We start from the raw sequence: 22,709 nt of genomic DNA, 5'->3' as shown, positions 1-22,709 counted from the left end.
TTATTTTCTTTTCACCTTCCAATCAATTACAGACTGACAAGTCCTACATTTTCTGCTCATACTGTTTAAATAAACAAAAAGTAATAATTAAAATAATTAAAAAAAATTATATTTTGTTTTCCATGATAATATTTCAATTGTTCTGTCTAAACCTTTGCTCAGATTTGTATAGGTGAAAAAAAAAACCCATACAAAAATACAAGATGGTTGGAAAAACTACTGTACATATTTTGCACACAAACATTTTCACATTCTCTTACAAAAGTATTGCGTTCCCCCAAGCAACTTTAAAGAGGGGGTCTAATGCCATCTCATGCATTCAAAGTTATTTCCACTGTTAAAGGGCTAGTTTACCCCAAAATGAAAATTCTGTCATTAATTACTCACCTTCATGTCGTTCCAATCCTATAAGACCTTTGTTCATCTTTGGAACACAAATTAAGATATTTTTGATGGAATCTGAGAGCTCTCAGACCCATAGACGGAGTGTGTGTAAGGCTTAGCCTTCCCCTGGCCATGGGGACTTGGGGCAAAAATGCCCCTGCACAAACAAATTAAATTTATTACGTCTGTTGCAAACAAAGCGAAGATGAATAGACAGTGTCGATTGTGGCATTAAATTAAGATCTGCTCATGTTGCATGCACCATATTTCATTTTAGACGTTTTTACAGTGTTGTGCATTTTAACCAATCCCACACAATTCTGTTGAGCTTTGGAGTGCGATGGCTAATCAGAGGCGTTCTGATGAGCCATCGCAGTTTTGAGTGCACGTGCGTTCTATGACTGAATTCTGGACTCTTGCTAATTCTCTCATCATAAACAACAAAGCACAGATATATGTACAATACAAGTAAGAGATTCATCATTTCACAGTGTATACAGCTTCATTGATTATAACCAGAGTTAAAAAATGTATTCGCTGTTTGAATAACCGTGGAAAGGAAACGTTATTTAGCCTGATTATCCATTTTTATTTTTTATTGTAATCACGTTAAATACAAATTCAGTCCCATTAAACACCCATGTCTGGTTCTTGCCTAAAAAGATGAGTTTATGATGTTTTTTGGCTGTTTTTTGGCGCATGCTGAATGTTAACAATACTCATTATGCAAGATTTCTCAGGGGAATGCAAAGGTGTTGCAAGGGAATGCAAAGTTTCTTGGGGGAAAAACAGCATAATCCAGCCTAAGCTGGTTTGCTGTTCTTAACTGATTTTAGCTGGTTTTCCAACCTAGTATGAATGAATGAATGAGGTATTTATATAGCGCTTTACTGTGTATTGCTGTACACCCAAAGCGCTTTACAATCATATAGGGGGGTCTCTCCTCAACCACCACCAGTGTGCAGCATCCACCTGTATTTATCTGGGGATCCAACTTGTCTCCTAGCACGACCAGCTGAAAAATTGCTGACATAAGCTGCAAGACCAGCTAAAACCGGCTAAGACCACCAAACCATTCTAGACTGGTTTAAGATGCCTTTTCAACAGAGAATGCTAAAATCTGCAATCAAAATTAAGAGATTTTAAAACCTCAACCATTTCTTATTGAATATTTCTAACACTAAAATATCTGAGCTATTCCACTTTATGCTTTTATTGCACGCTAATAGTCTCATTATTGGTGCTTGCTAAGGCAACCATCATTATTATTGTAACTTATTATTATAATAGTATTATTATTGAGAGTCATTGTACATAACTCACCTTGCACCATGTAATCAACCTGAATAATTACTCAAATGATGTGCTTTTAAAATCAATCAGATGTAAAAATGTTGTCTAGCATTATTGTGGGCTGTTTTTGGGCCACTAAACAACCATTCATGAATCAAATTTTAGAAACCACCAAGCAAAGCTCTAGCAACTATCAAAGACACCTTAGCAACCACATAGCAAAAGCCTAGCAACCAAACTGGACACTTGAGCATTCTGGCAGCGAGTTTTATTTATTAGCATCAGTGGCTAACCCTGCTCTCTCTGCAGTGGGTGGCTCTGTGTGTTTCTCTCTGTTCTGTCTTTCAGTCGAGCGAGTGGCAGCAGTTGAGAGGTCTTCACTCAAGCATTGCTGCGGCATCATCACTCACTGTGTGCCGGAATGTTACTCTCATCAGCTGCGGTTGGCATTCAAGCCCAGTCAGCAACTTTCCTCCTGCCTGTGTATGTGTGTGTGTGTGTGTGTGTGTGTGTTCTGCTAAGAGAGAAATATGTACAGTATTAAAGAGCAGGGACCTGGCCGGTGATACCCCCTTATTTCACTGAGATGTTCTGGAGAGGCCAGATATTTTAAGCGCAGGCAGAGCTACAGCGTTTTAAAGGGGTTTAATGAACCGGTTCTAACTCACTTCACTAAAGCCGACAGCCTTTGTGGAGGAAGCTTTGTTGGAAAGCACATTTGCTCAGTCACTTGGCATTGAACTAACCCAGCCGCCTTTAAATTTAACTTTATGCAAATGAGCAGTTACACAATTCCGCAACCACCAATAGAAGCGCAGACAGTGGAGGTCATAAGGATCAGTGTAATTTTAGTATTATTTATTTACTATCATATTTATTAATATTTTAAATTAGCTTTTATTTTTATAGTTTTAAGTTTTCATTTCGTTTCAGTCATTTTGTTATGTGCTTTGGTAATTTTTTTTAATTCATTTTACTTTTTAGCTTTAAATTATAGTTTTAGAAATGTTGGTACTTCACCTAAAACTTATTTATTTAACTTAGTTGCCAATTATTCCAAATAATGAAAATGAATTTGAATAGTTTTAAAGTGCCATGTTGTTTTAATATTTGCAAGAGTAGCACTAGACTAAAGTAAAGCAAGACATTCATGCATACACTTTTAGGAATCATCTCAATCATTTATTAGTCAATAAGGCAATACATTATGCATGCATAAAATGTGTATTATTTTAATTAAAGTTAGTTATAAATGATTAATGATGCTCCAGTCTCAATTCATCGAAAGCTCTGTGGCCTAATTTTAAAGTAACATGAAGATTTCAGTGAATACATCTGAGTTAACTGATTGCAGCATTGCATGATAACATTATGTAACTCTGACAAATCTGAAAGGCTAAGATGATATTCATCATTAACTTTGTTAAAAATTCTCGCATGTCTAGCACTACAAGTATGTTTCAAGTACAAACAAACCTATTCAAACGGAATCCAAAAGAAGCATTTTTATAATGAACTAAAAAAAAGAAACATCTGACAACTAAGATATTCCCTTCAGAAAAGCCCTGTTCAACCAGAAAGACATAATTTCATCCATAATTGCAAAGTGTGAGAGACTCATAATGGCAAAGTGGAATTTACTCACGGAAGTCCCACTCAAAGCTCATTAGAATAATAATCATGTTAGAGTGCATTTCCTCAGAGGAAGCGAAGCAATTTGTGAGACATCCTGGCGTACTTCAAATCCCAGGTGTTTTATATGCAAACGGAAACCCACTCCGGTGTATCCCAGTGCAGGAATCAGATTCAGCAAGGTGTTGCATTAAGTATGAGCCCATGAAGTATCTATGAGGCATTCAGACAGTCTGCGCAGTGTGAACATGACAGACTCATGTAACATTCATGGAGGGAAATGTAATTTAAAAAAAAATTTTAGATAGAGATTTGTTGGACGAGAGTTGTGATAAATACACAGCATGCAAGGAATAGTTCACCCAAAAAATGTCAATTCCATCACAATTTAATAACCCTTGTGTGGTACTAAATGTTATTTTCTTTCGCAGAACACAAATGTAGGTGCTTAGCTTAATGTTTTCCATACAATGGAAGTGGATGGGGACTGGGGCTGTTGAGCTCCAAAAAGTGCATACAACTTAGGCATGATATTCCAAGTCCTCTGAAACCATATGACAGCTTTGTGTGAGGAGTAAAGGTAAACGAAAGCCATTATTTACTGAAAACTTTCTGACAATGTTCCTTTTCATTGCACCAGATGACAGATTTTCTGCAAATAACTACTTAAATTTCTGCTTTTTTGTGCACACAATGCTATCAGATTGTTTCAGAAAACATGCAATATAATACAGGAGTTGTACGGATTACTTTCATGGTGTTTTTTAGTCACTTTTGGATCAACATCGCCAGTCCCCATCCACTTCCATTTTATGGAAAAGACCAGCTTGAACACTCTGCTAAAAATCTTTTTTAGTGTTCAATGGAAAATCTAGCATTCTAATCTCAAAGTATGACCTTAGAACGACACAACAGTAAGAAAATGACAATTTAAATTTTTAAGTGAACTGTCCCTTTAAAAGATCTCCTCCTATATCCATTGACCCTTGATATACATTTACAAACACTTATGAATTGACTCCAGCTGTGTGTTTGTTAATAACATATGCAATAATTGTGAATAAGTGGACTTATACAATTGTGCATGTCATGTTCACTCTTGCAGAAATTCCCCAGAGCAGCCATGCAGACATACTGGTACATGTGCATTTTCATAAACAAACAGTCACGCGACACACACACACACACACACAGTGATAGAATCGCTTTTCAGATAGCCTATATGTATACTTGCACACTGAGTGCTGACACACAACATCTATATGGGTGCAATCTCATTTGAATACACACTGACACACACACAAACATGCCACACACACTCCCTCCCCCACACACGGAAGCATTACTGCAGTGGATGCAGTCTTTAACTCACGTTGGAGTCCAGCAGGTCGATGCTGTCCAGGCTCTTGCTGCAGTGGATTCGGCCCTTGATTCTGCGCAGGGATGGTTTGCCGTGGGCCGATCCCTCAGATTCATCCAGCAGAGAGGTGTTTTCTGGGGTGGCGATGTAACCGTGGATCTTGGGATAGTAACTAAGAAAGTGACAGACAGTGTGTGTTAGAATATGGTGCAAATTTAATCTCCATTAAAAAAAATGAGCACAACCAGTGGAGTTGCGTTAGTGAAATGGAGTGAAAGGGGTTTGCTTACACTGCAGGCCCGTATTTGTCTTTGTCGTGTTTGGGGAAGACCCTGAAATTGAAACACAAAGAGACAGAGAGAAACACTTTAAATTTCATAAAAAGAAATGACAAAAAACTATGAAAAAAGAGACATTTATAAGGATAGTTCACACAAAATGGACAATTCTGTCATCAAGACTTTCTTCTGTGGAAATAAATAAGATATTTTGAAGAATGTTTTAGCTTTTTGTCATTGACTTTCATTTTAGTGAGACTTAAAGTAGTACAGGTTTGGAACGACATGGGGTAAATGAAGACAGAATTCTCATTTTTGGGTAAACTGTCTAATTTTCTAATAACATGCTTTTTTATGATGTACAGGTTTAGATTAAAAATGCAATTTTTGGGAGAGTTTTGTCAATTCCAAGCAATGTTTAGTTTAGACATGACTGTCTCTGTTACTCTTTGAAGGATAATTAAAATTAAAATACAGAAACAGAAATATGAAATAAATAAATAGTTACAAAGGGCTTTCATTCTGCCTACTAGGCTTTGCTGTTCTGAAGGAAACCAAAAAGTCTTTTAGCGTAACAGTTTTAACCCTTGTGCGACCTTATGGACATTTTTGTCCATTTCAGTTTTGTTTTTGTTATAAGTGTGCCTGTGTTAATGCCAACTGCATACATTTTGGCTCAGGTGTTTATTTTTATTGGAATTTTAATATTTCACCCTCATTTCCTTCAAAAATCTATTTTACCCTCCGTACAAAAAATACTCCCACTCAGGACCTTAAGGACAAAAATGTCCCCATTGAAACCCATTAAAACTGCTATTTTTCTCGCAGTGCCGTTTAACTGTAAAATTATGCAATTTTTGTTAATAGGCTTTCATTCTGTTGGCAAGGCTTCAAAATAAAAATGTTTACTATTTTTTTTACCGGATGGTGGCATATTTTCAGGTTTGGTCTATAAAGGGTCTATAAAGCAAATACTTGCTTTATTCCTGTTTTCTGCTTCTGCATATTATAGAGCCAATTGGATAAATAATGCAGCTATAATTGTGTGGGTGTGTTGGTATGGATGTCAGAGTGTGGTTTGTATGTGTGTCATAAAAAAAAAATGTGTGTGTGTTCTTGTAAAAATTGAGAGCGATAAACTCTACTGTAAATCACAAATCAAAGCACTGTGTGCAGCAGCAGAGTTTTGCTGGCATCTAATGGGGAAAATTGGGTACTGCGCCCAAACTAAATTTTACTGAGAGCTCATTTTTTGAGATATCAACCTCAAATTTGGAACACAACTTGTTTAGATTTATAGCTTTGATTTTCTAGCAGGTTTAGAGTTCAACATGTTTCATATATAAAAGATTAATAAAATAACAAAATATTGTTCATAAATAATTTTCATAAACTTAAACCTGTATAACTTTTTTTTGTTTCACTTTTTAAACTTCATCAATAATCTGCCATGGGTCTTCTTTAAAATGAGACCACACTTAAGTCTCTGCTCCCAAGCTTCCAATTTTTTATGACCGTTTTTTTGACACGGACATTTTTGTCCACTATGGACCTAAGTGTAACTTTTTTTTATTGATGCACAAGGGTTAAACAATAAAAAAGGGTGGGAAATTTTGATATATGCTACAGTAATATACATTTTATACAACATTTTACAGACTGGGGATCCATTTTTAATCAACAAATCAGTTTTGTCAACATGAGTCAACGTGAAATGACGTTAGCAAGTGCAATGTGACATATCTCAAAGCAAAACAGGATATTCATTCATTGAGAAAAATGCTATTGTGGCACATATCCACTGTCATTCATCCATAATAGACACAAATCTCCCACATTAATTCACACAAAGTAAAGGCCAAGCTCAGATAATATATCATAATCATGTCCCAGTAACCACTAATACACCCGCAGCATGTAAAACCAATCTAACAAACCCTAAAAAGGAAAAATGCAGTGTTTGGTGTCAATAAAATATAATTAACGTTTTGGTCATGATACCACCCACATTTTATATTTAAGTCATTTTACGTATAATTAGTGTCACATCTGTTCTGCCTGAACCCTAAAGTATCTTCCATTCAGCGAATATATATATATATATATATATATATATATATATATATATATAGATATAGATATATATTATTAAAGAAGTCTCATATGATTGTTTCATTCACTATAGTTAAGTTTCAAAACAGGAAAGCACGGAACCAAATTAATGAAACATAATATAAAAGACAAAATTGCAAAGCATTCTATTAATAATGTAAACTAAATGCTGATAATATGGGAATCTAGTTTATAAAAAGGGCAGAAATGGCTTCAATAGTTAAAACAAACAAAATGTGTTTCTATATAAAATCTAAAATAAAATCACAGTTTTCCTACATTTTTGGTTTACATTGTGCACCTTCAAATGCCTCTTTGCGATACAAAGGAGAAACCTGACTTTGCATAATACCCCTAGAGCACATGGTTTACAGTAGCTGTGGTAGGATTTAAGACAGTCCCTGTACAGTAGAAGAGGCCATTTGGATGCCTTGTACCATAACCGCTCGCACCATGTTTGTGAAGAGGATTTGTTGGAAACCCCTGCAAAACGAAATTCAATATGGCAAATCTTCTGTTTCAATGCGCTGACTGGGGCACCAATGAATAGAGACCTCATTTCCATATTAAGAGGTAGATTAAGGAAGCCTCCTGGGCTGTTGCTAGCTTCTGGTTTCGAAGAATACCATAAAATGAACAAGAATTGAAGAAGCATCTAAAACGCCTCCGCTGAATTGTAATTTAGAGCGTTAAATGAGATCGGCAGAAAATGGAAGAGCAAATAGAGGACAAAGACATTAGCGTGACAATGAGGTTGATGTTGGCCTGAGGAAACCAAGTGAGGTCTCACCTTCAGGTAACTCATTCAGTTCTGGGAATGAGTTCAAGGACAAAGCTTCTGCTGTGTTCGCACATATATGGAGTATTTATACCAGAAATGATACATAAAAACAAGTATGCAAAGCTAACCGTTAGCATTCCAATCCTTCTAAAATACAGGAAATATGTACATCTTGGCTGTACATGCAAATATTTCTTCACTCACAAGCAAATTACATTTGGACAGTGCTAATTAGCTGATAGCACCAGAAAAACAGTCATAGTCATACACTAGAAACTATCTTGAGCTGTGATATGAAACAACATCTGCCATCAGGTATACAGCCCAAAGTATATACTTGATGCAGTTGACATAAATTTTGTCACCAGCATAGTATGTGCAGCTCTTTTTGACAGTCAAAAATGAAACAACAACAGCACCAAACTGCTGTAGCCGCGACAAGGGGCGTAGCCAACATTTCAGAAGTGAGGGGGACAGAAATATTTGATATATTCTGTACTATAGCCATAAAACCTACCAGTCAAAGGTTTTTGAACAGTAAGATTTGTAAAGTTTTTTAAATAAGTCTCTTCTGTTCACCAAGCCTGCATTTATTTGATCCAAAATACAGCAAAAGTCGTAATATTGTGAAATATTTTTACTAGTAAAACAACTGCTTTCTATTTGAATATATTTTAAAATGTAATTAATTGCTGTCATCAAAGCTGAATTTTCCAGTCTTCAGTGTCACATGATCCTTAAGAAATCTTTGTAATATGCTGATTTGATGCGCAAGAAACATTTTTTAATTATCAAATTATCAATATTTAAAACAGTTGAGTAAATTTTTTTCAGGATTATTTGATGAATAGAAGGATCCAAAGATCAGCATTTATCTGAAATAAAAAGCTTTTGTAACATTATACAGTATTCAAAAGCTTATAGTCAGTATGTATATACAGGTGCATCTCAAAAAATTAAAATATCGTGAAAAAGTTCATTTCAGAAGTTTTTTTGTTTTCATTTTGATGATTAGAGTTTACAGCCCATGAAAGTCAAAAATTCAGTATTTTATTCAGTATTCAGTACAAAAAATGGATTTGTCCATTTATGATATATTTGTCCATATATCATTGTCTGTTAGGTCAGCGAGAAACAAGCTTTCAGACGCAGCCATATACTACTGAGTGTCCAGCTAATTTCGCAGTCCAAACCAGATGATTAGTGCTGTTACAACCACAAACAAAAGCCTACAAAAAGTCTATAATCAACTTGGGTAGTCCATTCGTTCCCGACTTCTTCCTACGTGCCTCATAAAGCTATCAGGCACAATTAGATATAGAAGCAAAGGATACCGCTTGAGCAGCAAATTTCCACATTAACATTGGCCCTCAAGTCAGTAGAACGGTTTAGAAACAAATACACAATGCTGACCACTATGCTGCCATCCATGACTGCCATCAACATTATCTTTGCTGCCATTATCACAAACGTTAATATGATTTTCTCTTCGGCCAGCAGAGAATGGCCTAAGGGCACCACAGCGAGAGCCAGGAACAAATGCAATTGTGCAAGCATGTGTTCAGCCTGGGCTGAACGTGAAATTTCTACTAGAGAGGGTTTTCTATTAGCAGGCTTTTGCTTTACGACCGCCAACCGCTAATGAAGTAAATAATCACTTTGGATGGGGATGAAAGTGGAAGGCAAAGACGTTTATTTGGCTTGATGGAGGAGAGGTACTTACAGAAAGTCTCAAAGTCTCTCAAAGGAGGGGCGAAAACTGTGCGGGAAAACCCAGAGATTAGCATGAAACGTGACCGAGACGCTTCTTCTGAACTCTGTGTGGCTTCCATCAGTCAAATGCTCACCAGGCTCACGTTTAAAAGAGTGTGTAAATGCTAAAAAGCACGTGTAAAGAGGCCTCAGGGTGGGCAACTGCCGCCTGTTTTATTCCGCCAGGTTAAAGCTAAGCTCAGGAATAGTTTGTACGACTGCGGGGGAAGAAGACCATCTGCTGTGTTTCCAGGACTGGGAACAGACAACTTCGCTCATCACAGCCGAAACTGAGGGTTTAGAAATGGCATTTCTGTTAAATCACTGGTAATGAACGCTAAAGGTGGCCAGAAATGAAGAGCCCTGATGGACCATTTGTCTTCATGATTGTAGAGGCATCTGACATTTCCTTTGATCAAAGACAAATGAGATGTGGTTTATTACAGTCACGTCCCACCGAGTCAACTGATCCAGATATGTTTCATATTTGAGTCAATCGTTTGATATCACATACAGCAAAAAAAACGAAGCATGTTGCCTGTCCATTATTATCCACAAGGGCCCTTTTAAGCAATCTTCACTTGCCTCATGAAAACTCATCTCCACTATGTGTCTCCTTTTACCTCTTTTGCTGGATTGATCCTGAAGTCTTCTGGGTGAAAGTGGACAGATATTTAACCACAGGCCAGGAGGCTCACCTAGGAGCAAATCGAATATAGCAACTCTGAAAGATGAGAAATTCTTAAGCATCCTCTGGTCAGATTTCAGAGTTACTGTGAATGCTCCTTCATACTATAAAAGTATGAAAAATATGATATCCATAATTTTTCCAGCAATTAATGAACATAAAGCCTTTTTTATTAGCACCATTTCGATGTATTGCATTGTGACATTATTTTTAAGTAATTTAAGAACATTTTCCTCTGGAGTTTGCATTATACTAAGGGGGGAAAATCATTTTTATTACTATAATGCAAACAAACCTATTGCATGACAATTTTTTTAGTAATAAGAATCCTTTATAGTAAGTAGGAAAAATGTGATATCCACTGTCAAACTGTCAAGAACATGTATGGGTTACATTTAACACCAAAATCAAAAGAAAAAAACAAGCATTTGAAGACATTCACAGTTATCTCACATGAAAATGAGGCCTATTTTCCACGTTTCCATCCCCAGTTCTCATTACCATAATTGCAAGCAATATTCCAATCAAATTACCATATCGTGAAAAACTAAAAGCCCCTGAAAATATGTTAAAGTCATTAAATGACCAATTTTATCTAATTGAAAAAAGAAAAAAAAAATCATACATACAATGATTAGAGTAATAGTTATTCACCATCAGGCCATCCAAAATGGGATTGTTTCTTCATCAAAATAGATTTTGAAAAATTTAGCATTATATCACTTGTTCCACTGCAGTGAATGGGTGCCGTCAGAATGAGAGCCCAAACAGCTGATAAATACATCACAATAATCCACACCACTCCAGGCCATCAGTTAACAGCTTGTGATGTGAAAAGCTGTTCATTTTTAAGAAACCAATCCATCATTATGATGTTTTAACTTTATACCGAGTCCATAATCCATAATAACGCTTCTTCCAGTGAAAAAGTCCATCCTCTGTTTTCCTCTCACATGATAATCCACAACATATTCGTTTTGGACTGTTACTGCTTGTAAATGTTGCTTGCTCATATTTCGCTCCTGATTCAGATTAGATGACTTTCTCACTAGAGACAGCAGCAGAACTTTTTTGGGATGAATTAATCCTGAAAGTATTTGTACAGTATTCTTGGCCATTTTGTAAGTGGCTTTGGATAAAATAATCTATTTAAATGCCTAAATGTAAATGTCATTGTAGAATGATTTTTAAGGCACATATTGCAGTACTGAGAATTGTCCAGAGAACATATTTATTAATTGTTTTTTTCCTTTTGATATTGGGGTGAAATGTGACCTGGACATGTTTTGGTTTTAATTTACTGTGATGCTACTTTTGTTTACATGTGCCACAAATCCCACTACAGCTGTGAGGTGAGAACATTCCTGTAAACAGCAGCAATGTCATGTTTCAAAATCCATGAATAATTAATCGTTACTCAAACGAGCTGAGCACCACCATCCAAACACTGCATTGCAAGGAAGTCTCTCAGGGTTTAAGGTGCCTCATCATCATTTTTGATTTATGTGAATTTGGCAAGTTTTCTAGTTATTTGGAGCTTGTTGCGTCAAGTAATCATCTCGATTGTAAATTACGTTTGCTTGGTTAATTTGCCGCTTTGATGTTGTAGCACACGTGGCCCCTCGTAGTACAGAACACCGTGGCTTCGGTTCCCCTTTAAGGGTCAACTATTACGCTACTGCTGACATGAAGTAAAATAAGCTGACCTCCGCTTAAGGGGAAAATCTTACTAAATAAACCTAACTGGCTGCTACGAGAGCCTGAGGTACTTTTAATAACAATGAAAACAAGATGAAAAATCTGGGTACTCACAACTTGCTCCTAATTAGTTACAAATGAATTACCCAGCATGCAACACTCAAATTAGCAGCCTTTACTGACCCCAAGGGGCATAAAATGCCTACGGCTGTTGAATCATTACAGGCCGACCATCTGCAAACAGAATTTTTCTTATAAAAGCAATTTAAGGACAACATCTGACAGTTTTTGTTTTTCCAATGCAATTACAACAACAAAGGCCTGGCATTTGTTATGCTAATTGGATGTTTTTTTCATCATTAGACTATTTTTGATCTTGCATCGTTTCCTTTCATTCTAAAGCATGCAATTTCAACAGCCTCTGAGAATCTTTTTTGCCCTATTAACCTCATAGTAGCAGGCGATTATGAGGTGACGTTTGGCCTAAAGACCTGCTGAGCCCAGAAAACTAGCTTAAAAAACCATCAGTCCCAACGGCAAATCAACATTTCTCAATCTAAAATAGAGGTTTTATATGAGCCTCACCACAATATGCTCTGAAGCCCACAATTTCCTGTTTATTTCAAGCCTGCAAAGTAATAAAAAGGAGTATGAGGATGACACTGTGGAGTATGATAATTATGAGAATGAAATGTGATTATGCAGAAGACATCCAATGAAAGAGGGATGAGGTTAATGAAAGAGGTTAACGAAAATCTCTAATCAATAACCAAGAAGGTCTGATTGGAAACCTGTGGAGAGGAAACGTTTTGTACAGTTGACCTTGTGAAAACCAAAAACCTTCTGACCCGATGTGAACATAAAGATGACATTCACGCTTATCTCACACAAAAATGGAGATAGCAGCCAATACAAGTTAAATAACGTCTGTGTCGACTCAAAGTGTAATCCGTAAGTCATTACAGAACCACAGAAGCAGTGGTGCTGGAGGAGTCACCATTATGAATGGAAATGAATGAGAAACCTGCACAAAACACACACACACACAGTGACAATGACATAAACACACACAAATCAATGCAAAGAAACACACGTCCATGCCTTAGCTTTTTATTTCATTTGAAATTGCACATAGTACACATACACATGAATGATGTGACATGCTTGGGTTTGTAGTAGAGTGAATCATGAATGAAATGACCAGGTAAAGAGCTCAAACTTTGCTCGCACCACTGCGGATGAGACGGAAATAGAGACATTTACATGGATAAAAAGTAAAACGTTCACTATAGTCTTTCTTCCCAGCAAGCTGCAGCGCCTCACATCCATATATATATAAATACTCACCACATATGTTTTCTGGGAGGCAGGCTACGCTTTCTGTTGATGGCAGTCACCCCTAGAGCCAGCTGCACTACAGTAATGTAATCCTGGTAATTCACCATGGTACTGTTCACCGCTTTTTTGAAACACAAAAAAATCCGCACCAGAAGCGCAGGTAGCTACTAATAATATCAGTTTATTCTCTCCTCCTACTCCCTGGCATCGGCTTCAACTGCGTCTTCCTTGTTGAACATCACAGCGCCATTTCCAGCAGCAGAAGCAGCACTGACAGGGAAAACACTCCCCGCGAGGGAGCACGCCGCTGCCACCCATCACCACAATCACTGTCTGCTCGGATCACCTAAGAGCGGAAAGCAAGCCAATCCGTTCGTTATTACTCACGAGATGGACATTCTTTTCCTGCCACTTTACTAAGAACTCTCTCCCTCTCTCTCTCTCTCTCTCTCTCTCTCTATCGCACGCGCTTGCAGCGTCCACTCGTCCGTGCTTGAGGTAGGAGTCTCCGTGTGTGTGAGTGTGAGTGTGTGTGTGTGTGGCTTAAAGGGGCATTTCACCCAAAAATTAAAATTCCCTAATCATTTAATCAGCCTAGTTTCCGCCACAGAAGGTAATTGCAAGATTTTGTCTCACAATTTTGAATTCTGCAATAACAACCCCCCCCCACACACACACACACATTTCGAGAGTAAAGGCCCCACACCAAGCAGGATAACTATAAAGATAACAATATTAGCCGATATCGTCTGTTTATTCTAAGCGGACATGCGTCTGTCGCTTTAAATTCTGGAGCACATTATAGCAAGATTCTGATTGGCTGTCAGTGTTTTTATCGAAAAAAATCGTTCTGGAAGTGATTCCAATGATATCGGTTCTCTGTGCATTTATCGTTATAGTTGTGGTGTGGACGCTGCTATTCTTTAATACTGAGAACGATTTTTAGAACTATATCTTTATCGTTATCGTGCTTGGTGTGAACGGGCCTTAACACTGTGTCCTGATTTATGTTTGCTTCACTAGGCTATTTTCACATTTAACTTCACAAACGCACGCATTTTACTTTTATATCCTTACGTCGTAAACATAACATTGTGGGTGGGACTAACAGAAACGGACGAATCATCATTTTGACAAGCGTGAAGAGGGAAATTTAAGAAACGACCTGTAATTGACCATGAAAACAAGCTTTTAATATTTTTAATAAATAAAGTTACAGTGAAATAAGACATTTATTATCGGTTAATAAATTGCATCCACTTGGAAAATTAGAATAAAGTAAAACAATAATAATAATTTGCATTGGTTTGATGTGATGTGAGCTAACCGATCACAATTATGGTAATGCTTTTTTTCCTCAGTTGGGCAGAACAAAGATGGCAGACTTGTTACTTACTTGTTCAGATGGCAATATATGGTGACAACTCTTATTTGGGTCATATTTCCAAGACATAAAATAGAATCTGTGATTGCGAAGTACAGAAAACATTGACACCTTTGCGGTGATTGACAGCTACACATTTACCTCAAAACATTAGATTCATCCGCGCTGGAGCCGTGCCGACTCACAGCCCACGCATGCAAGATAATTCCGCAAGTAACTGCAATTCCAGGGTTTCAAACAGAGATGGCGACAAAGAGGCAAAACCTACAGACTGCAGCTTTAAGTTTTGATATATTTACGGTAGGACATTTACAAAATATCTTCATGGAACATGATCTTTACTTACTATCCTAATGATTTTTGGCATAAAAGAAAAATCGATAATTTTGACCCATACAGTGTATTGTTGAGTATTGCTACAAATATACCCGTGCGACTTATGACTTGTTTTGTGGTCCAGGGTCACATATTTGAACTCGTATTAGACACGTTTAACTTTGAATAAAGCACATAATCACCTGAAATTTTGTATGCTGTTGTTATAGAAATTTTGTGTGTCGCCGTCACAGCTAATTAGGACAAAAACTCAGATTAACATGGAAAAGATACCTTTTATCGTGTGTTGCGGTGTCGCATCGTGTGTAGGACATGGTGTAAGACTACGTTTACACTGACAACGCACCGACAGACAAGACAGATCAGGTTACTTTTGGTTATGAAACAAAGTCTCCGCTTTCAAATGTTGTAATTTTATTTATGAAATTTATACAATAAATACCGTTTTGTGGCAGATCGCTATAGCGCCTCAGTTCAAGCGGCATGTGAACCGATCATCTCTTCCTCTTTACTAATTATAAGCATAAATTAAACATAAATGAACATCATAAGGGATCTTGTTTCTACCACGGAAAGACGTCGATAAGCACCATTTTCAAGTTCAGGTCCACAGACGTTAATCTACTCTACTCTCTGTCTGGTTTGTTTGTCAGACAATTTTTTTTTAATTGGTCAGATCACCAGCCAATCAAACTCCCTGCGAAGGGTCAACTGAGTGATATAAACTCGCAAATGTGAGTTATAAAGTTAGTATTGTGGGATATAAACACACAAATATGAGAGAAAAAAAAACAGAATAGCAAGATGTAAACTTGCAATTGAAAAAAGTCAGAAGTGTAAGATAAAAAGTCGCAATTACCTTTTTATTTTTTATTAAGTGGTGGAAAAAGGCTTCCATACTTGCGGTTTCGAGCTTCAAAAACAATGCAAAATTGCCATAAAAGTAATCCATATAACTATTTATCACTATCACTTCACTATTTATATGTGAGGTTTAAGTTGTTATTCACCGAAAATGATGGCATACACCCTGGCTCCATCCTCCTTGGTGTGTTCATTTAATTTTTTACTCATGAATTAATCTTTTAATACATCATTTTATTGACTTCACAAACTTCACCTGAACAACAGCATTTAATTAACTAGCTAGTTTTCTGAAACTGTAGTAACTTTGTCGCTCGTCTGTTGTTCGAAGCACATTGGTTCAACAATATGATTGTTGTTAGTGATGTTACGCAGGAGATGGTGTAATGCGATTGAATTAATGATCTAATGTCAATTATTGCTGTAAATAAGAAATATGACAACTGAGGACTACTTTGCTATTTTTGTTGTCCATTTTTTACGCTTTATTTCCAGGTGTCTAATTTAGTTGCACGTTCCCTCATACATATAGAGCATATTCGCACATTCACTCTTCAAACATGCCATTTTCTTTCTCTCAACACATTAACAAGAAACTATACTTCTACCAGGTAACAAAAATATTTTCTAAGAACGTTTTTCTAATGTTTCAGTTACATTATGAAAAGTTACTTTTAGAATGAAATTTCAAAACATCCAATTAATAATATAAATGAATAATTGTTGGCTTTAGAAGACTTATATAGTTCACAAAGCATATTGTTTTGTGTCCTGACATCTGACATCTTCAGTCATCATTCATTTTCATTAGACATTTGTATTCTTGTGTCCCACAAAGACAGAAAGTCAATATGGGTTTGAAACGGCATGAGGGCAAGTGAATGTGTTTTTCCCCCTAATATAGGTGTACTATACCTTTAAATGCAAAATACTGTAAGCTACAGTTAAGGTAGGAAAATATCACGAATAACTTCTGCATGACTATATTTACATCTATTTAAAAGAACAGGTCATTGAACTTTAAAATAAATGAAAGTAAACAAGTAAATGTATTAAACTACATTATAAAAGCATCTACGTATTAAAAGCATACATTATTGTGTCCACTAGCTCTTTTATTCAAATAGCTCTTACATCCATATTATTTACTTTTATTGCATTTCTATTGGAAAAATTATTTGTGCACTATATGAATATATGCAGTATATAGCACATGAGCACAATGACCTCACAAAACTGTGCCAAGGTGCTTGAACGGACCATCCCACTACAACTGAAATGAAATGCTCTCTCATAGCGGTCAAACACTGTAGGGTTTAATAAAGCAGTGTGCCACAAGAGGCCATGCCATACAGTGTTGTTGGCACAATGAGAAGCAGAATGGCCATAATGGCTGTAACTGTGGTAAATTCACTGTAATGCTTGGCCTCGAGTGGCTTTTATATTGCAACAGCAACGTAAAACAAACCGATGCTCAAAAGCAGTTAGATTTTTTTTTAAATCAATAATAATAACAACATAGCTCATTATTGTAAAAAAAAAAAATAATAATAATAAAAAGTAATTATACTTTAAATAATGAATGCATATAACAAATATAATACAAATTCAAAATAATTAACACATTTAACTAATAAACAATTCAAAGGTAAATTCAATTATTATTAATCAAGTAAAAAAAATATGATTTCTTAATAATGATAATCTCAATAAATAAATTATTCCACCAAATAATACAGAAGGCGATTATGTAGTAGACACATTAATATACAATTCAATTAATTTTAAGGCAACACAAAGTTTAATTGTGTTGTAAGATTTTTTATTTACTAATTTATTTTGATTCAGTTACAATAACATGATGCAATCTGCAGCTCCTCATTCATTAAAAATAAACATCTAAATGTAGTCATCATTTTTCAGATGAAGATTTCCCTCATTCATAGTGAGTAGGAAAATGCAAAAGAAATCTAGAAACGTAATATCTGGAGAGCAGTCCCCCCTTGGCACTGCAATACACACCCAGTCAACATCCACAAATTCTGTTTGGGGAATAATTTTCTATTCAGCCAGCCTCAGATTGGGCTGGTGGTGCAGAGCCAACGGGTGATTCCCGTTTTGAGTTAACCAGATTGCATGACTGCAATGATATAGATATAGCTTAGACTTGGATTAGATTGGTTAGATTGGCCAGTTCTTAAGAAACTCTTATTTTTGATGTAATGTGCAACACTAGTTGTGGTGGGTATGTGCAGAATAATGGGCTAGAAGGAACACAAAGAGTAGGTGCTGAATCTTGTGGAGGTAGATTGTAATTACGGTGGTGACGTCTCTAGCGGTGTCAACCCACTGACTCGTGCACCAGCGCTTCATCTGCAATTATTAAAGGATAATTGCATTTTTTTGTCTGTGACATTGAGAAAATGGGCTTGCATTCAAACAATGACAGCTGAATGAAGAATAAATAGATAAAGGCAAATGAAGTTTTCATACAACTCTGTGCTCTTTAGTGACTGAAATTCATAACACAGCTGTTGACAGCTTGCGTATGGAAATTTCTTTCATCACAAATGATTTGAACTGCTGGAATTCACTTGAAACCTTTAAATCTTTGTTTTAAAACATATTTGAAATATGCAGTATACGAAATGATATATGGTGTATATACAGTATATAAGCAGTTAGCAAATGTATCGGATCACATTGTAAACAGGGCATTTGTGCAATTGATCTACTGATATTCTACAAAACAGAATGACATGCTGTGTAAAATTCTGCATTGGTGCTACTGAAGAAACTGGATAAAAGGACATGCAAACTGTTTCTGCTGTCTGGCGGTCTAATGCATCTTGAGCGTGGCACACTTTTTACTGCAGAACCATAATTTCACACTCACATACATCTCGCGTTAATCCCACGAGTCACACACACACAGACACACACATACACCAGACAAGGCGAACTTGCCCTTCTTTAGTTAACCCTTTCTGATGTACGACTACAAACCGTAGGCTAAAGCTGCCAAAAATCTTTTGATGAGCTATATAGGCAATTGTTTTGAATGTAATATAATGTAATACAAGTCTGAATTAAAACAAAAATCAAGGCATGTTTTCCACAATTGTTTAGCTACATGAAAGAAAAATAATGAATCTTTGGAAATTATATGCACCGATTCAAAAATAAATTTTTATAGATATTTATATAGATAGATTTTTTACTAATATATTTAAATATTTGAAAAACACCACACAAAAAAGGTGAACATTTTGAATGATGACACAAATGAATCACTTGATCCCTTGACTCATTTGAATCAATTCATTTAAGCTGCCAGGGCCCTATTTTAACGATTTAAGCGCATGGTCTGAAGCGCTAGGCGCAGATTAGGACATGTCCAAATCTACTTTTACTAATTTAACAACAGAAAAAACGGTCAGCGTGTCAGATGCATCCAAAAGGGTTGTACCTATTCTCTTAATGAGTCATGGGTGTCTTTTGGACATAATGTGCAATAAACCAGAGTCTCATTTCCCATTGCCTTTGAAATCCAGTTGCGTTTGCACTATGGCGGGTTTCCTATTTACATGGCAGAATTTGCAAGAGCAAAGACCGAACGCGTCTCCAGAGAGGAAACGGATCTGCTCGTGCATGAGGTTAAAGGGTACACATTAATTATCTTTTACATTGTAATTCTTTTAATTTTTGGCACATTTGTGTGCTGCTGCGAGTCCCTGTGTTTGTAATAAGCAGAGTGTACATGCGTTGTGCATCCGCCTATAGGTGCATATTACTAACACGCTCTTAGTCTCGCATAGCCAGATCTTCTGACTGATGGCTGAAGGTCTGGAATCTATGGTAGCTTTCATTGGCCAAGGCCCGCCCATGAGGCCGTTTGACTGACATGTCAAACAACCAATCACAGTTTGTTTCGTTCAGCGTCACGTTTCGGGGCGTGGAAATGTCGCCACAATAACAGACCGGTGTGTGAAACTCTCGGACGCATTTTAAAGATTATATACCACAAACTTTAAATATTTCACATACTTTTGAAATTCCAGCTTTTAGTTGATCCTGAAAAGCGCTCGTCGTCACAGTTGTAAACTCGAAGGCTTTCTTTTTTAACGAGGGGGTTTGGCGCCACGGCATCTTTGTTTCCAGGTGAAACGTTAAAGAACGTGACACACGCATCTCCCGGAAATCCTGTATAATTCAACCAATCCGACGACGACTTCGAAACTCCTGAAGTGTTTCTACTTTTGTATGCCATATGCATCAGACGTTTAATCAACGGTCCGTGGGCGTGACGTCTGAGGCTGAGACTAACACGCTCTTTAAAAAAAAAAAATAGTCAATGGTGCAATTGTTTTCAGTTGTCTCGAAATAACAACGCACTATCAACGCGCCTGAACACACCTCGTTTTCCAACCAGCACTCCCATGGGCGATCAGATGGGCGTAAATGCATTTGCCATTTAAAAAATGTGGAGCTGGATGTGAAAATGATAACTGCGTCAGACTGAAACTAGCAAAAAACACTTGCGTCGCACCTGGCATCACATTGGTTTGGTTCCTCTGTATCATTATTTTTATTCATCTTTTTTAGCGCGAGGGCAGCCATTTTTAACTTACGGTGAAATTTGCTTCCAGTTATTCTGGACAAAAATAGTCCTTTATGATGCTTGATATGCAGACTGGTATTCATATCAATATTATTTGAATTCATTAACATAATCATAAACGCACTACTTTGTAGCACAAATAGTTTTACCGTTAACTGCACTTCGTAATTCTTGTAGTTATTTACCTATAGTGGCTAATTGAATCGAAAGTCTCACACATTCACAGAAAACGGTATAGTTTTGTGTTGAAAAATAAGGTGGATGTCTGTGGTGTGGACATCTCACTTCTCATAGAATTAAAATAACTTTTAAAACTGTATAAACAGCCCTTAACAAACATCTAGCAATATTTACAATGCCACTTAATTGCAAATAGCCAGCAAAATGCATCATGAATATTCAACACATAAGGCCTTCTCCCAACACTCATTTGTTTGGGACAGGGTTTCATTTACTGTATATAGGACACAAATTCAAACATTCACAGATCTATTTTAGGATGCCCACCAATCTAAGTTGGTCAAGGACCTTTCTTCTCCAAGCCCAGCGTGGCAGCAGCCAGACCAGCGTGATGTGGAGAGCGCGTCCATGAAATAGGACAAGTTAGGAATGCCCTCCTTCTTTGATTTTCCACAAACAGAAAAATGTGGGTCCAGGATCGGGTTATAAGATTCAAAGCTTGTTCCCCAAGGAGGGAGAGTTGGACTGGAGCCGCAAGAACCCTCTCCAGCTGGGGCGGTGTGATTTATGACTTTTCGCAAGCGAACAAAGAGGAGAAATGAGGTAAAAAAAAATAAGGCGGTCCTTCACACATGAGCTCACTGCACCAGGAGAAAGGACACACTAGAGACACAAGAGAGGGAGGTTCCAACATATGCACATGGGAGCGTGCAATTCGCCCGTCCCGACACACATACACACACCCATTCAACTCAAACAGTGCAAACGCAGCAACATATTCAAACAACAACACTTCATTCGCTTGTGCTTGCGTAAACCAACACATACACTCTGTGTCTTTAAACACACACTTGCTGTCACACTTCAGTGCTGTCGCAGTGCTTTTCCCAGTGTGCCGTGAGGTGAGTCATCCACTGAGCGTAGCTTTAATCTTCCTCACTCTCCTCCTCTTTTCTTTGCTAACCTGACAGACTAGGATTTCAGCTCGGTTATTTTTAACCAATAATGAGCTGAATTCTCCACGGCTGTGATGTAGGAGCAGTTCTGCAAGAAAAAAACGAAGAAGCTAAAAGCTTACATTTCATGGTATTTAGAATTTAAGAAATTAAGAAATTCAACGGTTAGCCTGCTAAACAAGCGAAATTTGACACATTCAACAAATATTTATTTAGCTTATCTTGCTTTTCGTGCAATGGAAAACAGCTAAAAATATTTTTTGTTTAATGAAATTAAGCTGTTTGACTTCCATAGTCATTTTTTTCCCCATACCATGGAAGTCAATAGGTACCAGCAAATGTTTGATTACTACGGAGCCCCTAAAGGGACATGCTAGTGGAAAAAAATCAGGGTAAGTGGAAAAAATTCGTGGGAGTTTTGCGTTCCCTTCAGAAACTTTTGAGAAACTTTTCTCTCGCAAAAGCAGTTGAGTTTCGACAAACTCTTCCTGTTTACTTTATAGCTTGCAGTGGTTCATACAGCTCCTTATGTTCACAACGGAGCGGTTCATAGAGTTTTAATTTGAACTTGAACTCAACTGTAAAGAAATCCAGTCAGTGGAGGAGAAAACGCTTGTCATGCAATTCAGCTCATATTTTGGGCTTGCATGTACACAGTACATATTTTTAATACATATATAATATAGCATATTTGGTATTTTTCATCATCTTCATTAAGCCACGTTAAGCGTTTTATGAACCACTGCAAGCTGTAAAGTAAACAGGAAGAGTTTGTCTGAACTCAACTGGTTTTGCGAGAAATGCAAATATCTTTGCAAGAGAACGCTAAAGTTTTCTGAGGGAAAGCAAAAGTTTTGTGAGAAAATGTGAAATGTTTGAAAAAAAAAATGTTTTCCTCCCACTCCGATTTTTTTCCAACACCATGTCCCTTTAGGGGCTCCGTAGATAACCAACACGCTTCATAATGTCATCTTTTGTGTTCAACAGAAGAAAGAAATTCATACAGGTTTGGAACAACTTGAGGGTGAATAAACAATAACAAAATTTTCATT

General features: G+C 36.9%; 1 protein-coding gene across 1 annotated transcript in view; it reads right to left on the bottom strand.

Moving 5' to 3' along the window:
* LOC306868477 (uncharacterized protein) overlaps window positions 1-22,709 on the bottom strand; it is a 41,183-nt gene that overhangs the window by 6,586 nt on the left and 11,888 nt on the right. The window contains exons 3-4 of the mRNA XM_079414665.1: window positions 4,960-5,001; window positions 4,682-4,841 (exon numbers count right to left, since the gene is read on the bottom strand). Coding sequence (XP_079270791.1) covers window positions 4,682-4,841; window positions 4,960-5,001 — 202 coding nt within the window. The remainder of the gene's footprint in view (window positions 1-4,681; window positions 4,842-4,959; window positions 5,002-22,709) is intronic.

This window comes from Barbus barbus, assembly GCF_936440315.1.
Source record: "Barbus barbus genome assembly, chromosome: 50".
Lineage (NCBI taxonomy): Eukaryota > Metazoa > Chordata > Actinopteri > Cypriniformes > Cyprinidae > Barbus > Barbus barbus.
The sequence above is the reverse complement of the archived record's forward strand: the minus strand, read 5'-3'. Positions and strand labels throughout refer to the sequence as shown.